The 20,541-nt window shown below is 48.4% G+C and overlaps 1 protein-coding gene across 1 annotated transcript in view; it reads right to left on the reverse strand.

Moving 5' to 3' along the window:
- The window catches only part of SNRNP200 (small nuclear ribonucleoprotein U5 subunit 200), a 73,030-nt gene that overhangs the window by 6,437 nt on the left and 46,052 nt on the right, over positions 1–20,541 (reverse strand). The window contains exons 27-32 of the mRNA XM_069766616.1: positions 16,503–16,657; positions 16,123–16,312; positions 6,639–6,812; positions 3,349–3,509; positions 434–661; positions 77–268 (exon numbers count right to left, since the gene is read on the reverse strand). Coding sequence (XP_069622717.1) covers positions 77–268; positions 434–661; positions 3,349–3,509; positions 6,639–6,812; positions 16,123–16,312; positions 16,503–16,657 — 1,100 coding nt within the window. The remainder of the gene's footprint in view (positions 1–76; positions 269–433; positions 662–3,348; positions 3,510–6,638; positions 6,813–16,122; positions 16,313–16,502; positions 16,658–20,541) is intronic.

Genomic DNA, 20,541 nt, shown 5'->3' on the forward strand with positions numbered 1-20,541 from the left:
ATGACGGGCAAGAGGCACCTGAAATATTCCCAGGAAAGGAAACAAATATTAGCAATTCTAAATACACAAATCTTACCTGTATGTGAAGCTCCAGGGGTACCGGCCGCACGTTAGGATGGAAATTAAAAGTGGATGTAGTGCTGCAGCCGAGCCAGTGTGCCACGTCCTTGGCATTGGATAGAGAGGAGCTGAGCGCCACTATGCGGATCGGCCGCTCGATCTGGGAGGAGATGTAGCGCATACGGGAGCAGATCACCTCTAACACAGGCTGTGAGCAAGAAAGAGGCAAAGTCTTACATTCACCAATTAAAGCCAAAATGGAAGCTTCCTATATGATCATACAAAGTTACACCGATTGATAGAAATGTGATCTTGGCATTGGAAAGGGTACAGTGGAATGAGAAAATCATCAGATTAACAAAGATCATCTCACCCCGTTGGATCCACCGATCAGATGAGTCTCATCTACAACGAAGAGACTGACGTTTTGAACATTTTTCCGCTGCTTCCAGCGTCTAGATAAGATGTCCCACTTCTCTGGAGTGCTGATGATAATGTTTCCTTTCCCAAGTAACTTCAGATCGGTGCTGGTCTCACCAGTCAGTAAGACGACCTTCTTATATAATCTGTCTTGGAACTTCTCAAACCAATCCATGAACACCTACGCCGAAAATCAGCAGATAAAAACACGTCATAAAGCTGCATGCATAGTCTCCATATAGGAAAATAGTCACCAGTTCTTTCACACGTCAACTAAAACTGTCAGCTTAATCGGCACCTGTGCTGCATTCCATAACGGGGTATATATCCCCCTCTGTACACCCCAAAATCCTTTTGAAACCCTCCTGTGCTCTATGTAAATCCTGACAGTCCGGTCGGGTAGGCGTCCTTGCTAAAGTGTCTATCCCTCCTCCTGGCTGCTGATGGCCATCCTGCTCTGACTGACGTGGATGACTCCTCCTGCGTCATCCACACTGCCAGCTGAGGCCTACATACTTCGCTCTGCCCTACTGCGAGCGGAGCCCAACACATGTGCACATACACTTATGTTTTAGGCATGCCCACTTTTTAGGCTCTGCTCGCAGTAGGGCAGAGCAAAGAGCGTAGACGCCAGCTGGCAAGGTGTCTGCACAGGTGCAAGATTTTGCCCGGCCACGAGGATGACACAGGATTCCCCTTTAAGGAATGCAGCACAGGTGCTGATTAAGGGGACAGTCTTAGTTTAGACATGAGAAACTGTAGACAGGTTCCCTTTAAAACTTTATTGATAAGTTGTCATGTGGAATTAGAAAGGACGGCCAAGGTTTTAGGCTGACCCAGACGATGATCCAGGCCCATGTCCTACGCCTCATCGCAGATACAGAGGCTGACTGACTGTACATATTCAGCAGTGTAAAATACATAGACATATGCAGGAGCTGAAAGCATTCGTGGAAGTGAAGAGAAGGGTTATTAGCATAGATTTCCATAAATGAATCATATCCAACAGCTGACAGCTACAGCTAATGAATGCACAAAATAGATGTAATGGGATAATGCAGCCTTCTGAGAGCGAGTGTGGGCGGAAGGACATTAAATGTGTGCAGGTATCACCGGAGAACCAAACACATACAAGAAGTCCAATTACTGGAAGAAACTAAAAGTTTTCAGTTTTCTTAGGAACGCCAGATAATAGCAAATAGGGAAGAGAGAATTAAAAGGGAAATGGAAGCCTCATCAGGGGGAGGCAAAGACCCCGGGAAGTGGGAAGATTGAAAAGTTTCTGAAAGAACGTGCAGGCAATTACTAAAAGTGGGAAAAAAACAAAAGTCAGCACATGATCAAATTTATCACAATGCTGCAAAGTAGGAAAACAGGGGGAACAACAGATATTAAGTGTTTGTGGTCCTCCAAATAGTATTTATACAGAAGTCCTAAATGGCAGGTCAGTGTGAAAAGACCCACAGGGACACACTGACAGGAGAGGGCTTACTGCCACCACCCGACAGCAGCAGGGGACACAACCATTAAACATCACTGTGATCCATTTATTCTCAGGACTGCTCGTGGCCCCAGGGGTTTGTCCCCCAGGAATCAAATAACCTTTTAAGGAGATAAATTACCCTATAAAATGGTACAACAACAGGTTAAATGGTTTTCAGAAAAGTTCTGTCCCCATGGGGCAATCTGTTCTATTAAATCTAACTGGCTTTAGTCACCCTCCCTGGGTCCAGCGTCTCCGCCGCCGTCTGTTATTGTCTGCAGTGATCATCTCAAGAATTGGCTGCAGACCCTTCAGCATGACTTCAGCAGCTGATGCTGAGGGATTGGCTGCAGTGCTATCGTCATAACATTAGCACGGCAGCCAACAAAAGACACAGGAGGCAGCGGCGGAAACTCAATGCTGGAACCGGGGGAGGAAGAGATAAGCACTGTGTGTTTTTTAGACAACAAACTGCGCCTGAGGACAGGACTTTTCTGAAAACCCCTTTAATCCCCCTTCATGACGGCCCAATTTTCGTTCTTGTATTTTTTTTTTCTCCAGGGAGTGGCTTATGCAGCTCCTCCCTAGCGACCACCAGTAGATCCCTGGGCCCTCAGCCTGATTGGAAGGCTCTCAGGTGTTACCCCTTTGAACCACTCAGAGAAGTCTCTCTGACTCTCCTATTTGGGTGGCAATCTTGGAAACATACCAGATTAAGAACAGTGCACCTAACCCCTGGGATTAAGGCTCAGTAAAGCCGAATGGTGTGTGCCTCCTGGGCCATTCGCCATCAGGCATCTGCCCTACAGCTTTGCAAAGAGATGACCTGGTCTTCCATTCACACGTTCGCCAAGTTCTACAAGGTCCATACCGAAGCTTTGGTGGATTTTGGGTTGCATATTGAGCACCTAAAAAGTGTTGTTTAGGACTAACATTGATGGCTTATCCTTAGGAACGGTCATCAATGTCTGATCGGTGGGGGTGCCACACCCTCGACGATTAGCTGTTCCCGATGTCGGCGGCCAGAAATAAGGAGTGGTTAGCCGCTGACCGTAGAGTGACGGTGGCAGGGTACTGCCCCCTATTCAAATCAAAAGAGGATAGATGAGCACTACACGGCGACTATTCTGTTGATTGAGTATTGCAGATCCGCAACTGAGCAGTTCCGACCTCCGCAGATGTACGAGGATGCCGTGCATCACATCCCTACCGATTAGACATTGATGACCTATCCTAAGAATAGGCTATCAATATTAAAACCCAAGACAACACCTTTAAGTGAACTTTCCCTGTTAGATCTCAAATGTTCATGTGTAACATGCAGCCTTCACAAGGCAGACACGCGGGATAGCAGATGAAGAATATTCATTGAAATGAGAGGTTACCTGCTCAGCCAGAGCCTCCATTGGAGTAATGTACACACAGCGACCCTCAGCGTGCTGCAGCAACATGCGGAGAATGGCAAACTCTGCACAGATAGTCTTCCCACTGCCTGTGGGTGCTCCCACAAAAACGTTGTCATCGCTGTTATACACAGTGTTGAATACTAAGAAAGAGTAGGGAGGGAAGACATGTAAAATAAGAGTCTACTCATTTCAATTAACGGAACAATTCACCTTCACTATTACAATATCGCAACCTCAGGCTGGGGTGGTGAAAATTTCCAATATTCTGAAATTATAACTAATAAGTATGATAAAATATTTACAATAAACTTGAATTTAATAAAACAATTACCGTATATACTCGAGTATAAGCCGACCCGAGTATAAGCCGACCCCCCTAATTTTGCCACAAAAAACTGGGAAAACTTATTGACTCGAGTATAAGCCTAGGGTGGAAATGCAGCATTTACCGGTGAATTTCAAAAATAAAAATAGATCATTATTTCCCCATAGCTGTGCCATACAGTGCTCTGCACTATTCATATTTCCCCATAGCTGTGCCATATACGGTGCTCTGCACCGTTCACTGTGCCCCATAGATGTGCCATATACGGTGCTCCGCACCGTTCACTGTGCCCCATAGATGTGCCATATACGGTGCTCCGCACCGTTCACTGTGCCCCATAGATGTGCCATATATGGTGCCCTGCACCGTTCACTGTGCCCCATAGATGTGCCATATACGGTGCTCTGCACCGTTCCCCATAGATGTGCCATATACGGTGCTCTGCACCGTTCACTGTGCCCCACAGATGTGCCATATACGGTGCTCTGCACCGTTCACTGTGCCCCACAGATGTGCCATATACGGTGCTCCGCACCGTTCACTGTGCCCCATAGATGTGCCATATATGGTGCCCTGCACCGTTCACTGTGCCCCATAGATGTGCCATATACGGTGCTCTGCACCGTTCCCCATAGATGTGCCATATACGGTGCTCTGCACCGTTCACTGTGCCCCATAGATGTGCCATATACGGTGCTCTGCACCGTTCACTGTGCCCCACAGATGTGCCATATACGGTGCCCTGCACCGTTCACTGTGCCCCATAGATGTGCCATATACGGTGCTCTGCACCGTTCACTGTGCCCCATAGATGTGCCATATACGGTGCTCTGCACCGTTCACTGTGCCCCATAGATGTGCCATATACGGTGCTCTGCACCGTTCACTGTGCCCCACAGATGTGCCATATACGGTGCCCTGCACCGTTCACTGTGCCCCATAGATGTGCCATATACGGTGCTCTGCACCGTTCACTGTGCCCCATAGATGTGCCATATACGGTGCTCTGCACCGTTCACTGTGCCCCATAGATGTGCCATATACGGTGCTCTGCACCGTTCACTGTGCCCCATAGATGTGCCATATACGGTGCTCTGCACCGTTCACTGTGCCCCATAGATGTGCCATATACGGTGCCCTGCACCGTTCACTGTGCCCCATAGATGTGCCATATACGGTGCTCTGCACCGTTCACTGTGCCCCATAGATGTGCCATATACGGTGCTCTGCACCGTTCACTGTGCCCCATAGATGTGCCATATACAGTGCTCTGCACCGTTCACTGTGCCCCACAGATGTGCCATATACGGTGCCCTGCACCGTTCACTGTGCCCCATAGATGTGCCATATACGGTGCTCTGCACCGTTCACTGTGCCCCATAGATGTGCCATATACGGTGCTCTGCACCGTTCACTGTGCCCCATAGATGTGCCATATACGGTGCTCTGCACCGTTCACTGTGCCCCATAGATGTGCCATATACGGTGCTCTGCACCGTTCACTGTGCCCCATAGATGTGCCATATACGGTGCCCTGCACCGTTCACTGTGCCCCATAGATGTGCCATATACGGTGCTCTGCACCGTTCACTGTGCCCCATAGATGCTCCACATAAATCTCTGCCGCCGCCGCTGCTGCTGCTGCTGCAATAAAAAAAAAACAAAACACATACTCACCTCCCCTGATTGCAGCTCCCGGCGTCTCGTTCCGGCGCCTCCATCTTCCCGGCGTCTCTGCTCTGACTGATCAGGCAGAGGGCGCCGCGCACACTATATGCGTCATCGCGCCCTCTGCCTGAACAGTCAGAGCGCAGACGCCGGGAAGATGGAGGCGCCGGCCGGGAAGATGGAGCGACGCTCGGCGGCTGGAACGCGGACAGGTGAATATGCTATACTTACCTAGTCCTGGCGATCCTCGCGCTGTCCCTCTGCCTGGTCTTCGGTGCCGCAGCTTCTTTCTCTATCAGCGGTCACCGGCACTGCTGATTAGAGGAATGAATAGGCGGCTCCGCCCCTATGGGAGGTGGAGCCGCTTATTCATTTCTGTAATGAGCGGTCCCACGTGACCGCTGAAGAGAGGAAGAAACTGCAGCGCCGAAGCCCGTGGGATGGCAGGGACAGCGCGAGGATCGCTGGGACTAGGTAAGTATGCCTCAGCGCCCTCACCCCCTCACCCGCCGACCCTGCCACCCACCTTGACTCGAGTATAAGCCGAGAGGGGCACTTTCAGCCCAAAATTTTGGGCTGAAAATCTCGGCTTATACTCGAGTATATACGGTAAATGCCCCAGTCAGAAATGGAGACATTTAAAATATTTTACATACATCATTAATAGAAAAACTAATGTCCTCAGAACCAGCACGCAGGAGAGCTAAATATGCCAAACCTTATTATTTTAAGAGCATGTGCACACGTATTCCTGAGGTCTGCGGATTTTTCCGCAGCGGATTTGTGAAAACCGCAGGTAAAAAGGCACTGCTTTTTACCTGCAGATTTCTTGCGGAATTACCGCAGTTTTTGTGCGGATTCCACTGCGGTTTTACAGGTGCGTTTTTCTATTATGGAGCAAGTGTAAAACAGCTGCGGATTCCACACAAAGAATTGACATGCTGCGGAATGTAAACCGCTGCGTTTCCACGCGTTTTTTTTCCGCAGCATGTGCACTGCGGATTGCGTTTCTCATAGGTTTACATGGTACTGTAAACGCATGGGAAAGCGCTACGGACCCGCAGCAAAATCCACAGCGTGTGAACATAGCCTTTTAAGTACATATGCATCAGTAGAGAGAATGTGTGTGTGTGTGTGTGTGTGTGTGTGTGTGTGTGTGTGTGTGTGTGTGTGTGTGTGTGTGTGTGTAGGAAGAATACTACCGAGCTTCTTGACACACTGATCACAAATTACAAGCTCGTTCACATGTACACTAGACTGACAGGTAGAAACTCACCCTGGGTCTGAATAGGGTTAAAGAAAGGAAACTTGTCTTGGTAAAGGCTCTCAAAGGCGCTATTTCTCAAAGCAGAAACAGGCAGCGGCTGCAGATCCAGCAGTTCTGTGGGTGGTGGGTATTTCTCAGGCAGTATCAGGTGACGGAAAGAGACCGGAAGTTGTGTTTCACAGGCTGCAAACAGAAAAAATAATTTATTGATATTAAATTAAGCAGTTAAAGATTGGGCCATTTTCCCTCTGTACACCAAGAGCTTGGAGTTACAATGATTTGGTAGTAAAGCCAATGGTACGGCCATTTCTCCAAAGTGACAGTGAAACAGTTTTTCAGCTCAAAAATACATGGGTTGCGCTACTGTGAGCAGCCTAAACATGCAAGCGTGACATGCAGCGTCTCCAGACTTATCTCACATCAGGCGTATCTAGTATGTCAGTGGTTGGCAATTGCAAATGGAGCTGCCAGCAGTGGATCTTGATGATTTGCCCAAGTGCATTAAGTGCAGCAGAACCTTCCTGAGACAACCATTAATAACCTCGAAAGCAGCCAAGACGTGCAAATGCAGGAATTTCTTCAAGTGGTGCTCATACTCCATACTGAATAAATTGAGGCGTTTTGAACATTTACTTTCCATTTTTTTCATCATTTGCATATTAACATGTCTATCCATCCTATAATTTCCATTATTCCACGACTATTAATTATCTGTATAGTAAAAAAGAAGAATATGTGGCACTCACCCAGAAAAGCTGCTGAATTAAAGTCCTTTATTCATGATGCGATAAAACGGAACACTTTTGGAGAGGCGGCTGGGATCGGGAGATGGTGCTAGGAGGAGGAGAGGTGGACGACGATCGTTTCGCGCAGATGCGCTTCAACGGGTCCAGGACCCGTTGAAGCGCATCTGCGCGAAACGATCGTCGTCCACCTCTCCTCCTTCTAGCACCATCTCCTGATCCCAGCCGCCTCTCCAAAAGTGTTCCGTTTTATCGCATCATGAATAAAGGACTTTAATTCAGCAGCTTTTCTGGGTGAGTGCCACATATTCTTCTTTTTTACTATATGGAATGGACTTGATTTTTCTATGTGGAGCACCGCCGTAGTCTGCTTTATCTGTGCTTGCTACACGAATCCTGCGCAGACATTGTGCTGCTTTGCGTCAAAGATTGGGTGCATTTTGAGCCTGGTGCCGTCTATATTCTTTGTTTTGTCAATTAATTATCTGTGTTCCAATGTCGAGACGTATACACAGTGCAGACCCCCACCCCCTCTCTACTGACTAGCCCCACTTCTCTGAGTTATCATCCAGCTAATCTAAGTGTCACCTTATGCTTCTGTACATACTCAGCCCGATGGATGTCATCTTCTACCATCTACATCCGTAGAGCTGAGTATACATTTTACAACAGCTGGTTCTAGCAGAGCTCAACTCTCCTGCACTCCTCCACAATGGCAGTGCAGAACTGTGTTTGTTACCTGCTACTACAGATCAGTTTTATGAACTGCAAATGAGGTTCTGTTAATACATATAGCAGAAGATAATTCTCTGTCATATTCATCAATAGACCGACAATTGTAGCTTCACATCACTGAACTCTCAGCAACAAATAACACACAGCTGTACTAATCTCAGCTCCTGTACACAGAGCCCCATATTGAAGTATATTTCTCCTTTCAGCCTTTATATACAGAGCCCCCATCCTGCAGTCTCTCTCTTTCTGTCCCCAGAATACAGCCAATCCAGTAGAATATCTCTACTTTTTGTCCCCTCTACATACAGGCCATCCTGAAGTATATATCGCCTTTCTGTCCCATCTATACAGCTAAGTCTGCAGTAGTACATCTAACCCCTGTATACAGCTGTATACTACAGTGCATTGCTCTTCTTCGTTACCAGCACATGCTGCTTCCTGACATAAGCTTAGCATTGTAATGTGTGGGCAGCATGATGGCTCCATGGTTAGCACTGTTACTTTGCAGTGCTAGGGAACGGTGTTCAAATTGCACCAAAGACAACATCTGCGAAAAGTTTATATGGTCTCCCCATGTTTGTGTGGGTTTCCTTCGGGTACTCTTGTTTCCTCCAACACTCCAAAGACATACTGATAGAAAATTTAGATTGTGGGCCCCAATGGGGACAGTGCCGATAATGTTTGTAAAGAGCTGCAAAATATGATAGCGCTATATAAGCAAAACATAAAAGTAAATTGGGAAGGCCCCGCCCTTTCCGTGACATCATCCCTCACATTAGCAGCTCCATTCTAGAAAACAGCTATGCTGGCAAGAAGTAAGCTGAAGATGGATGAGCACTACACGGCGACTATTCCGTGACAGAATTGTACAGCTCGGCCACCTTTGCAGGATCGACCCATGCCCCGGGACCTACAGGACATTCCAACGTCACTGAAGGGTATTTAATATTACCCTTCCTTGGGGTGGGTGGATAATATGTGCAAAACAGGCAGATTTTTTTTTTTTTTTTTAATTTAAAAAGGTTTTGTTGGCACAAATATATGTGTATATGACAACAGTGTGATTTCGAGAATGCTCTACTAACGTTGTTGGGTGGTCTAGAAGAGGTTAAGCTAAGTAGCATAACACTCAAGCACCTATAATACTATCTAAAGAGGACCGGTCACCTGATGTACGCTGCCCAAACGGCAGGCAAGCATGAATCAGAGCCTGGATCCACAATTGAAGCAAAGTAGAATTTCCTTTGAAACACTCCAGGGTTTCAGAGAAAATATACTTTAAAAGGTATGGCAGAGAGGATGACTAGGCAGAGAGGGCGACTAGATGGGAACCACCACTGCATGGCTTTCCTCAGCGCCACTCCAAGTGATTCACAGCTCTCCTACTATGGGAGACACCTGTTAATAACCTGCAGTGACACTGGGAGAATCCGGCTGGGGGGATGCCGAATAAGTCTATTCTCTGGTTATGGTCCCTGGCTGAAGGGTTTCAGAGAAAAAAGGAGATTTTTTGTGTATGCACCGTAACATCTCTTTCTCTTAGCCTCTAATTGGGGGAAACAGGACCATGGGTGTTATGCTGCTGTCCACTAGGAGACGACACTATCACTATGCATGATCTGAAAAAGATTAACCGTGGCTCCTCCTCTGCAGTATACACCCCTGGACGGCGTCAGCCTTCTCCAGTTTTGTGCAAAAGCAGTAGGAGTAATGTAACATGAATAACATAGGCATGCCTATAAGAAGGCCACTATGTACGAGCTCAAAGAACAATATGAGAACTCAACAGTAACAATGGCCCGAAAAGGGCAACAGGGTGGGAGCTGTGTCCCCCAATTAGAGGCTAAGAGAAAGATTTTACGGTGAGTACACAAAAATCTCCTTTACTCTGTCGCCTCATTGGGGGACACAGGACCATGTGACGTCCCAAAGCAGTCCCTGGGTGGGAAGCAATGAACGAATATTGTGCAGACAGGCCGCTACACTTGGGGCACCGCCGCCTGCAGAACACATCTACCCAGGCTCGCGTCCGCTGAGGACTGGGTATGAACCCTGTAGTGTTTAGTAAACGTGTGTAGGCTAGTCCAAGTGGCTGACTTACACACTTGTTGTGCCGAAGCCTGGTGCCAAATGGCCCAGGAGGCCCCTACAGCCTGTGTAGAGTGTGCCGTAATACCAGCTGGAAGAGGAGAATTCTTAAGGCAGTAGGCGTCTTGTATGGTGGGTCTGATCCACCTGGCAAGGGTAGCTTTGGAAGCTGGCAGACCCTTGCGGCCGCCTTCCGGAAGAAGGAAAAGAGAATCAGACCTCAGGAAGAACGTAGTCCTAGACACATATATACGCAATGCCCTGACAAGGTCAAGCGTATGCAGAGCCTTCTCCACTCTATGAACCGAGACCGGACAAAAGGATGGCAGTGAAATTTCCTCACTGAGGTGGAAGTTGGACACAACCTTCGGAAGGAAGGATGGGACCGTACGGAGGACTACCTTGTTCTGGTGAAAAGCCAGTAAGGGCCGTCTGCAGAAGAGTGCTGTCAGTTCAGACACCCTGCGTAGCGAGGTGATTGCCAGCAGGAAAAACCACCTTATGGGATAGAATGCGGAGCGGGACCTCCTTAAGGGGTTTGAAGGGTGGTTCCTGCAATGCTGTCAGGACCAGGTTGAGGTCCCACGTTTTTAGTGGTCGTCTGTAGGGGGGAACCAATCGGGAAACCGCCTGAAGAAAAGTCCTTACTTGCGACTTGGTAGCAATGCGCCTTTGATAAAGCACTGAGAGGGCTGACACCTGGCTCTTAAGCGAGCCAAGGGACAGCCTGGCCTCCAGACCCGATTGGAGAAAAACCAAGTAGTTTGGGTAAGGAATAAGGGAGTGGAGTCTGGCCACGAGATTCGCACCAGGTAAAGAAAGCTTTTCAGGTACGGTAATAGATCTTGGCAGAGGCTGGCTTCCGTGCCCTGATCATGGTTCCAATGACGTCCGTCGAGAGCCCTGCCTGGGCTAGAACCTAGGTCTCAAGGGGCACGCCGTCAAATTGAGAGCCCCTGAGTTCTGATGGTAGAACGGGCCTTGTGATAGAAGATCTGGGCGGTCAGGGAGGCGCCAGGGGGCGTCTGCTGAAAGTTGTACGACGTCAGCGTACCATGTACGTCTGGGCCAGACCCGTGCGATTAAGATGGTTGGAACTCCATCTTGCTTGATTTTCCTCACCACTCTGGATATCAGGGGGAGAGGTGGAAAAATGTACAGAAGCTGGAACTGGGTCCAGTCCTGAACCAGAGTGTCTGCTCCGAGCGACCGCAGATTGTGTGTTCTAGCCATGAAGTTGGAGACCTTGGCATTGAAGTGGGATGCCATTAGGTCCACATCTGATGTCAGATCTGGCGAAAAATTTCAGGATGGAGAGACCACTGTCCCGAATCTATTCCTTGTCGTCTGAGGGAGACTGCTTCCCAGTTGTCAACATCCGGAATGTGGACCGCCGAGAGAACCGAGCCTGTGTCCTCCACCTAGTGGAGGATGTGCGACACTTCTCGCATCGCCTGGGTACTGCGGGTCCCCCCTTGGTGATTCAGATATGCCACAGTCGTGGCATTGTCCGATTGTATTCTGATGTGAGAGGCTGCCAGTAAGTGATGGAAGGCCCTCAATGCCAGGAGGATGGCACGAATTTCCAGGATGTTGATGGGCATGGTCGCTTCCACTGGGGACCACTTGCCCTGTGTTGTAGGTGCACTGCACCCCAACCCGTCAGGCTAGCATCGGTGGTCAGAACCTTCCATTGACCTGTGAGAAAGGATTTCCCCTTTGCTAGCAAGGTTGGCTTGAGCAACCAGTGCAGGGACCTCCTGGTTGACGACATTAGCTGGAATTCCCTGTTGAGAGGGAACAGGATTCCTATCCCAGGACTTGAGAATGGCTAGTTGGAGAGGCCTGAGGTGAAACTGGGCCAAATGGGACCGCTTCTATTGCTGCCCCCATCCTGCCAGGGACTCTCATGGCAGACCGGAGAGAGAGGAGGATGCGAACTCCTCGGTGGAGAGCCAGTGCCTTGTCCCTGGGAGAGGGCACTAGACCCCTGGAGGTCTTGTCTAGTCGTTTGTGACTGAGACGCTGAGCTCGCAGTCCTTGAAGGTGGGAGCCTTGATGAGTAGATCGTCCGGGTATGGAACGACTACTATGCCTCTGGAGTGCAGGACGTCCATGGTGGCTGCCATGACCTTGGTAAACACTCTGGGAGCCGTGGCGACTCCGAACGGGAGAGCCACGAACTGGTAGTGCTCCTGGTCGATTGCGAACCTGAGAAACCTCTGATGGGGAGGTGCAATCGGTATATGCAGGTATGCGTCTTGTATGTCTATGGAGGCGAGATATTCTCCCTTCTCCATGGACGCAATGATGGACCGAAGAGACTCCATGCGGAAGCGACGGACCCGTACATATTTGTTGAGTTGTTTTAGGTCCAATATGGGCCACACACTGCCTCCTTTCTTGGGGACTATGAATAGATTGGAGTAGAACCCTAGGAAGCGCTCGGCCATGGGGAAAGGTACTATGACTCCTGCTTGAAGAAGCGAGGAAACCGCTTGGTGGAAGGCACGAGCCTTGGCTGACGGTTTTGGGGGGGGGGGGGGGGGGGTCGGGGGCCGAGAGGAAGAATCGGTTCGTGGTTGGAAGTTGAACACTATCTTGTATTGTATCCGGAAGACACTAGTTCCCCGATCCACCTGTCTTCAGTAGTAGGCATCCAGACTTGCTGAAAGGAGCAAAGTCGCCTACGGGTGGGATGTCTTCCGGGGTCCATGAGTCATGAGGAGGAAAAAGTCTGAGGTTTTCCTCCTTTGGGCTTTGACTGGCCTGCTTTTAACTGCCAGGTCTTGTCCGACCTTTGCGTCGACCGTGAGTTGTCCCTGTGTGGGGAACGGTTGCGTGCTGGACGCGAGACGGACCAGCCCGAGGAATTCTGAAAGGATCGGAATCGGGTTTGTTACACCTTTTGTAGGTGCGTATAGGTTTCAGTTGAGGGAGAGAAGTACTCTTACCCCCGGTGGGGTTGGATATCATTGTGTCCAAATTTTCACCGAAAAAAAAAAAAAAAGTCACCCACCGAGATACGGGAGGTGCGTAAGGGACTTCTTTGAGGCTGCGTCCGCTTTCCATTCCGCAGCCAGAGGATACGCCGAGTTGTAATGGCGTTTGATGCTATCCCCGCTACGCCCCTTGCTGAATCTAGAGCTGCATGAAGCATGTAATCTGCTACAAATGCCATTTGAACCGCTTGGTCCGACAGCTCAGGAGCAGATTCTTGGAGGCCAGCTTGTAAATTTTTGGCCCAAGCCAGGATGGCCTTGGCAGCCCAAACTGAAGCGAACACGGGAGCCAGGGAGGCCCCTGCAGCCTCGAAAAATTGAACAAGCCATGCGTTCTACCTGCCGGTCTGCTGCGTCCCTGAGGATTGAGCTATCTGGCAGTGGAAAGAGGGTCTGTGCTGCTAGTCTAGAGACTGGAGGGTCCACTTCTGGTGGATCTGTCCATTCCTTGGTGTGGGAAAAGGTAGTCTGCCTCCAGATATTTGCGATTAGCGAATTTTTTCTCAGGCTGTGAGAGCTGCTTTTTAAGGATCGCTTTAAACTCTGGGTGGTTAGAGAAAAACCTTAGGCGGCTTCAGAGGTCCTTCAAAGGGGATCTTGGGGCCTCTGGTGGCAGATTAGAAATGTCCAGCACCCGATGGATGGAAGAGATTATGTCCTCGACTAGCGTTGTATTGCTAGGGGGGATTGGGATCAGAGACCCTTCCGTTTCCCTGTCTGAGTCGGAGTCACAGATGCCTTCCGAATCCTGTGTATCACTGAGGCGTCCCCTGCTGGGTGAGCTGGGGAGGAAGCCTTCACTGGTCAGGGATTGCGGAGATCTGCATTGTCTACCCCTGGAAGGGAACAGTCTAGATGACCTGGAACTACGGTGTCTCTCCCTAGAAGGGGATGACCGTGCTATAGGATGACGCAGATGGGTCCGCTTGCGTCCTGACCTAGACATGGATGTGCCATGTCGTTCTGTTCCTGAGTCAAGCTCTCCCTTTGCTTGGTAACGGTCATAGCCGAGACATGACGCTGCAGAGCCTGAAGCAATGTGGAGGTTTGTTATCTATAGACTACGTCATAGATTGCGACCTCTGAGTGACCCATTCCGGCGTGGCATTAGACACCGAGGCATTGGCAGGGGCTTCTTGAGGCTCTGACGCAGTAGTCTGGATGCAGTCCTGACAGTGCATACGTGCTGCCACTGGGGAGAGCGGTCCTGCAGGCTGTGCAGAATGCATAATAGCAGTCCTGCCTGGTTCTCCTGGACCTTGAGCCCGGCATAGTGCACAGAGTGCAGAAGGGCTGCTGCAGGGGACCTTACAGGGGTAGGTACGTAAAAGGACCCTATAGGGGAGCCTTATAGGGAATATGGATTCACAGCCGAGTAAAACAACCCAGCTGTGATCTTACCCCACCAGTTTGCCCCTAGGTCCAGCGCCGAAGTTCCACAGTCCTGTGCCCCCCGGAGACTGGCTAGTCTGGTCCTGGTCCTGCTGACCGGGAGATGCAGGGTTAATCCTTGCTGCAGTAGAAATGGGAGGAAAAGGCAGGGGGAGAAGGGGGCGGAGAGAAGAAAAAAAAGGTAGCAAAGCTGTGTAAAAACACGCCCTTTTTGTCTCGATCCACCCCCTCTATGACACTGTAGAGTGTCATATTTGTCATTCGGGATGGCGGGCCAGGGGGCGGAGAGGAGGCGGCGGCTTCAGCTAGGCCGAAGCTGGGGCCTAAATTAGATGCTCGACGCCCAGAAAGGCTCCAGACCGGCGCTGAAGTCCAGGGAGGGCTCGGATCTGAACCGGACCCCCCCGGATTTAAAGGCAGGACAGCGGTGGGGCTAAAAGCGGAAAGGGGGGCCTGTGAGGGGTCCCCCAGAGGCAGTACAGAGCTGATGCTGCCGCAGATACAGGGGCGCAGGGAGCCCTGTGTATGTATGTGCCATGCCTGCCTGCACTCCCCCCGGCCCCAACAGGAGCCCGCAGCTGGGCTGGGGTCCCTAGATGCAGGCGCAGTGTGCTGGCCCATTGCTGGGAGTTGCAGAGTGCTACCTGTACAGGCCCTACCTGAGGCGTCTCAACCTAATACCCCCAGAGGGGGAATAGGGAGGGTGCTGTTGTCACCTTCAGGGGGCTTTATCCTCGCCTCGACCTCAACCCATAAACCAAAAGGAATTGGGGAAGGAGGGGGGTCTCGACTTCGAACCAGCACCCGAGGGACTGGGAAAGGAGCGACATGGGGAATAGCCATCTCTACTTCAACCGGGCACCCCATAATAGGGGGCCGAGGAAGGAGCCATGCCGGGAGTCTCGCAGGAGACCCACTTTTCTTCATCTGTAATCCGTCGGAAAAAAAACGGAGTAAAAAATCTTAGGTGTGCCTCCTATGCGACACTAAGCAAAAACTGGAGAAGGCCGACGCCATCCAGGGGTGTATACTGCAGAGGAGGAGCCACGGTTAATCTTTTTCAGATTATGCATAGTGTCGCCTCCTAGTGGACAGCAGCATAACACCCATGGTCCCATGTCCCCCAATGAGGCGACAGAGTAATATATCTGGCTGCCAGCAGTTTAAGCACCATGAATTAGGTGAGAGGGGTTTTAATTTTTCAAGGTCATGGACAGTTGGAGGCACAGTAATTTTTTCTTAAATGCATGTTTTTATTGCTGTATAAGATTTCATACAACTATTTACTTCGTTTGGCTCTTGCAGCTTCTATAAATTGTAGAAAACTCCCAGCAGAATGAGGTTCACAGTAAAATCTGTGGAAAAAAAAAAAAAAAAAAAAACTTGTGCAGGGTCATCTATCTGCTCTCCAAAACAGTATGACGATTCATGACCAAATCAAAGATCAAATAATCACAGCCTTCTGCAAAATAGTGTGCAAATCCTCAAATACATTCTGTGTGCAAGCAAATAAAATGTGAGCAAGATACTTACAAAGCCAACGGTCGGAGACAACCCTGATAAAGTACTGTGGAGGCAAAGGCTCAAAAACTGGAACAAAGAAAGTGACAAGATGCTCGTCCTTGGCGTATTTGGCTTTGAGGAGGAAATATTCATGATGCAAAATCACTTCACTGTCCACATCTTCTACTAAAATCCAAAAAGCTTCAGAAGAACCATGGACCTGTCAACAATAGAATATAAAAACTTAAAATAAGGATCCAACATAGATAGACAGAAATCAAGATGGACACATTCCCGCTTTCTGCTGCAGATTACAGTCATTCTTTGTTGCATGCACATCTGGTTCTGCAGATTATATAAGCAGCAGCTAGACACCTGAGAATGCCGATAATTAGACCTAGAAGACGCACCTTCTCATCCCACTGGAAGTCAGGAGTAATGGTCAGCTCCACTTTTAATGTGGACCGAGTTATTGGCTGTAGGTGCACGGACAGGTCCAGCTTTGGGAATAAGTGCACATATTTATGAATGGTTTTCCCCATTTTGGGCATACGGATCAACTCGCCTAAAATGATTTGAAGTAGCAAATGAAAAAGAGTTAACGAATGGTAGCATCTAAAATAATTTTTATAAGACAAATGGTTTTTAAAGGGAATCTGTCTGCAGGTTTTTGCTACCCCATCTGATTGCCTACATCAGGCGAGAGGAGCCGAATCCAACGATCACTTAAGTTTACTGGTTTTTCTGACACTGAGTTTTTAGATTTAGCAATACGGCAGAGCTGAGGAAGCTAACCCCGCCCACACCAGGCTCTGTATACACATATACAGTGGGGCAAAAAAGTATTTAGTCAGTCAGCAATAGTGCAAGTTCCACCACTTAAAAAGATGAGAGGCGTCTGTAATTTACATCATAGGTAGACCTCAACTATGGGAGACAAACTGAGAAAAAAAATCCAGAAAATCACATTGTCTGTTTTTTTAACATTTTATTTGCATATTATGGTGGAAAATAAGTATTTGGTCAGAAACAAAATTTCATCTCAATACTTTGTAATATATCCTTTGTTGGCAATGACAGAGGTCAAACGTTTTCTGTAAGTCTTCACAAGGTTGCCACACACTGTTGTTGGTATGTTGGCCCATTCCTCCATGCAGATCTCCTCTAGAGCAGTAATGTTTTTGGCTTTTCGCTTGGCAACACGGACTTTCAACTCCCTCCAAAGGTTTTCTATAGGGTTGAGATCTGGAGACTGGCTAGGCCACTCCAGGACCTTGAAATGCTTCTTACGAAGCCACTCCTTCGTTGCCCTGGCGGTGTGCTTTGGATCATTGTCATGTTGAAAGACCCAGCCACGTTTCATCTTCAATGCCCTTGCTGATGGAAGGAGGTTTGCACTCAAAATCTCACGATACATGGCCCCATTCATTCTTTCATGTACACGGATCAGTCGTCCTGGCCCATTTGCAGAGAAACAGCCCCAAAGCATGATGTTTCCACCACCATGCTTTACAGTAGGTATGGTGTTTGACGGATGCAACTCAGTATTCTTTTTCCTCCAAACACGACAAGTTGTGTTTCTACCAAACAGTTCCAGTTTGGTTTCATCAGACCATAGGACATTCTCCCAAAACTCCTCTGGATCATCCAAATGCTCTCTAGCAAACTTCAGACGGGCCCGGACATGTACTCGCTTAAGCAGTGGGACACGTCTGGCACTGCAGGATCTGATTCCATGGTGGCGTAGTGTGTTACTTATGGTAGGCCTTGTTACATTGGTCCCAGCTCTCTGCAGTTCATTCACTAGGTCCCCCCGTGTGGTTCTGGGATTTTTGCTCACCGTTCTTGTGATCATTCTGACCCCACGGGGTGGGATTTTGCGTGGAGCCCCAGATCGAGGGAGATTATCAGTGGTCTTGTATGTCTTCCATTTTCTAATTATTGCTCCCACTGTTGATTTCTTCACTCCAAGCTGGTTGGCTATTGCAGATTCAGTCTTCCCAGCCTGGTGCAGGGCTACAATTTTGTTTCTGGTGTCCTTTGACAGCTCTTTGGTCTTCACCATAGTGGAGTTTGGAGTCAGACTGTTTGAGGGTGTGCACAGGTGTCTTTTTATACTGATAACAAGATTAAACAGGTGCCATTACTACAGGTAATGAGTGGAGGAAAGAGGAGACTCTTAAAGAAGAAGTTACAGGTCTGTGAGAGCCAGAAATCTTGATTGTTTGTTTCTGACCAAATACTTATTTTCCACCATAATATACAAATAAAATGTTAAAAAAAACAGACAATGTGATTTTCTGGATTTTTTTTTCTCAGTTTGTCTCCCATAGTTGAGGTCTACCTATGATGTAAATTACAGACGCCTCTCATCTTTTTAAGTGGTGGAACTTGCACTATTGCTGACTGACTAAATACTTTTTTGCCCCACTGTATATATATACACTCCTCTTGGGCTATCTGCACAAAAGCTGTTCCACTCAGCATGTCCACATGGATTTTTCCTCTCTGAACCCTGTTCACACAGGTTATATACAGATGATCAGGTTTTTAAATACATCAGATAGGGATTGCATACATTAGTTAGGACTGCTCTGATAAGGGTATACCGTGAAGATTGGTAGAGCAGCTTAGTATACATTTTTTGCAAAAAACGTATCAACCAAATACCCTGTTTTTTACATCTTTTACTAGCACTTGCGGATTACTGCAACATTTTTTCAAACTGAGTGTTTTTGGTTTTACTATTCTCTTTTGTGTCTTCTGTATACACAATGTCCATAGACAGTGAGATGCCTATCACAGAAGGGGCGGAGTCGGACTAGCATGCACAAGCTGACTGTCCAGAAATGATAAGCTTCTGGTGGTAAAACAATCATTGCAAGAAAACAAAACTACGGAACTTGATAAGAGGCTGAAATCTGTGTTTTAACCCCTACATCATATGTTGTTCAGATTACATCGCAAAAAATCTACTGACAGATTCCCTTTAACGGTGGTCTTGGAAAAAATGCTGCTGTCTGTGTGGAGGTGTGGGAAACAATGCTGAGGCCAATGGTGGAGGGGTGGAAAGAAGTACAATATCTCATGTCCTGATTCTGCTCTGAAGCATTACAATGAAACCCTGCAAAGTGCTCTGGATGAAGCTGCTCCTCCTATACATAAAACAACTCGGCACAGACGGCAACAACCGTGGCACACGCCGCAAACACGTTTCCTGCAGCGGTGCTCCAGGTGCGCAGAACGTCTGTGGAGAAAATCTAATCTACCCGAAGATTTCATCCATTATAAGTTCATGCTAAAGACATACAATTCTGCCCTTCACCTCTCCAAACAAACCTACTTCAACACCCTCATCACCTCCCTGTCCAATAACCCTAAACGTCTCTTTGACACGTTCCAGTCCCTACTCAACCCAAGAGAGCAGGCCCCAACCACGGATCTCCGTGCTGACGATCTGGCCAATTACTTCAAAGAAAAAATTGACCACATTCGACAGGAAATCATCTCCCAATCTCTTCATACCATGCACTGTCCTCCCTCCCCCACTGCATCTAGTTCACTCTCTGACTTTGAAGCAGTTACAGAAGAAGAAGTAAGCAGGCTCCTTGCATCTTCTCGCCCGACCACTTGCACCAGTGACCCCATTCCGTCACATCTCCTCCAGTCCCTTTCCCCGGCTATCACCTCTCACCTAACAAAAATATTCAACCTTTCCCTCACTTCCGGTATTTTTCCCTCCTCATTTAAGCATGCCATCATACATCCATTACTTAAAAAACCATCCCTCGATCAAAACTGTGCCGCTAATTATAGACCTGTCTCTAATCTTCCCTTCATCTCTAAACTCCTCGAACGCCTGGTCCACTCCCGTCTTACCCGCTATCTCTCAGATAACTCTCTTCTCGACCCTCTTCAATCTGGCTTCCGCTCTTTATACTCTACTGAAACTGCCCTCATTAAAGTCTCTAATGACCTACTAACAGCTAAATCTAATGGTCACTACTCCATGCTAATTCTCTTGGATCTCTCTGCAGCATTCGACACTGTGGATCATCAGCTCCTCCTCACTATGCTCCGCTCCATCGGCCTCAAGGACACCGTTCTCTCCTGGTTCTCCTCCTATCTCTCTGACCGATCCTTCACTGTATGTTTTGCTGGTTCCTCCTCCTCTCACCTTCCCCTTACTGTTGGGGTTCCTCAAGGATCAGTCCTAGGCCCCCTACTCTTCTCGTTGTATACTGCCCCTATTGGACAAACAATCAGTAGATTTGGTTTCCAGTACCATCTCTATGCTGACGACACCCAATTATACACTTCTGCTCCCGATATCACACCGACCTTTTTAGAAAACACCAGTGATTGTCTTACCGCTGTCTCTAACATCATGTCCTCCCTCTATCTGAAACTAAACCTGTCAAAAACTGAACTCCTCGTGTTCTCTCCCTC

The sequence above is a fragment of the Ranitomeya imitator genome, chromosome 4 (assembly GCF_032444005.1).
Source record: "Ranitomeya imitator isolate aRanImi1 chromosome 4, aRanImi1.pri, whole genome shotgun sequence".
NCBI lineage: Eukaryota > Metazoa > Chordata > Amphibia > Anura > Dendrobatidae > Ranitomeya > Ranitomeya imitator.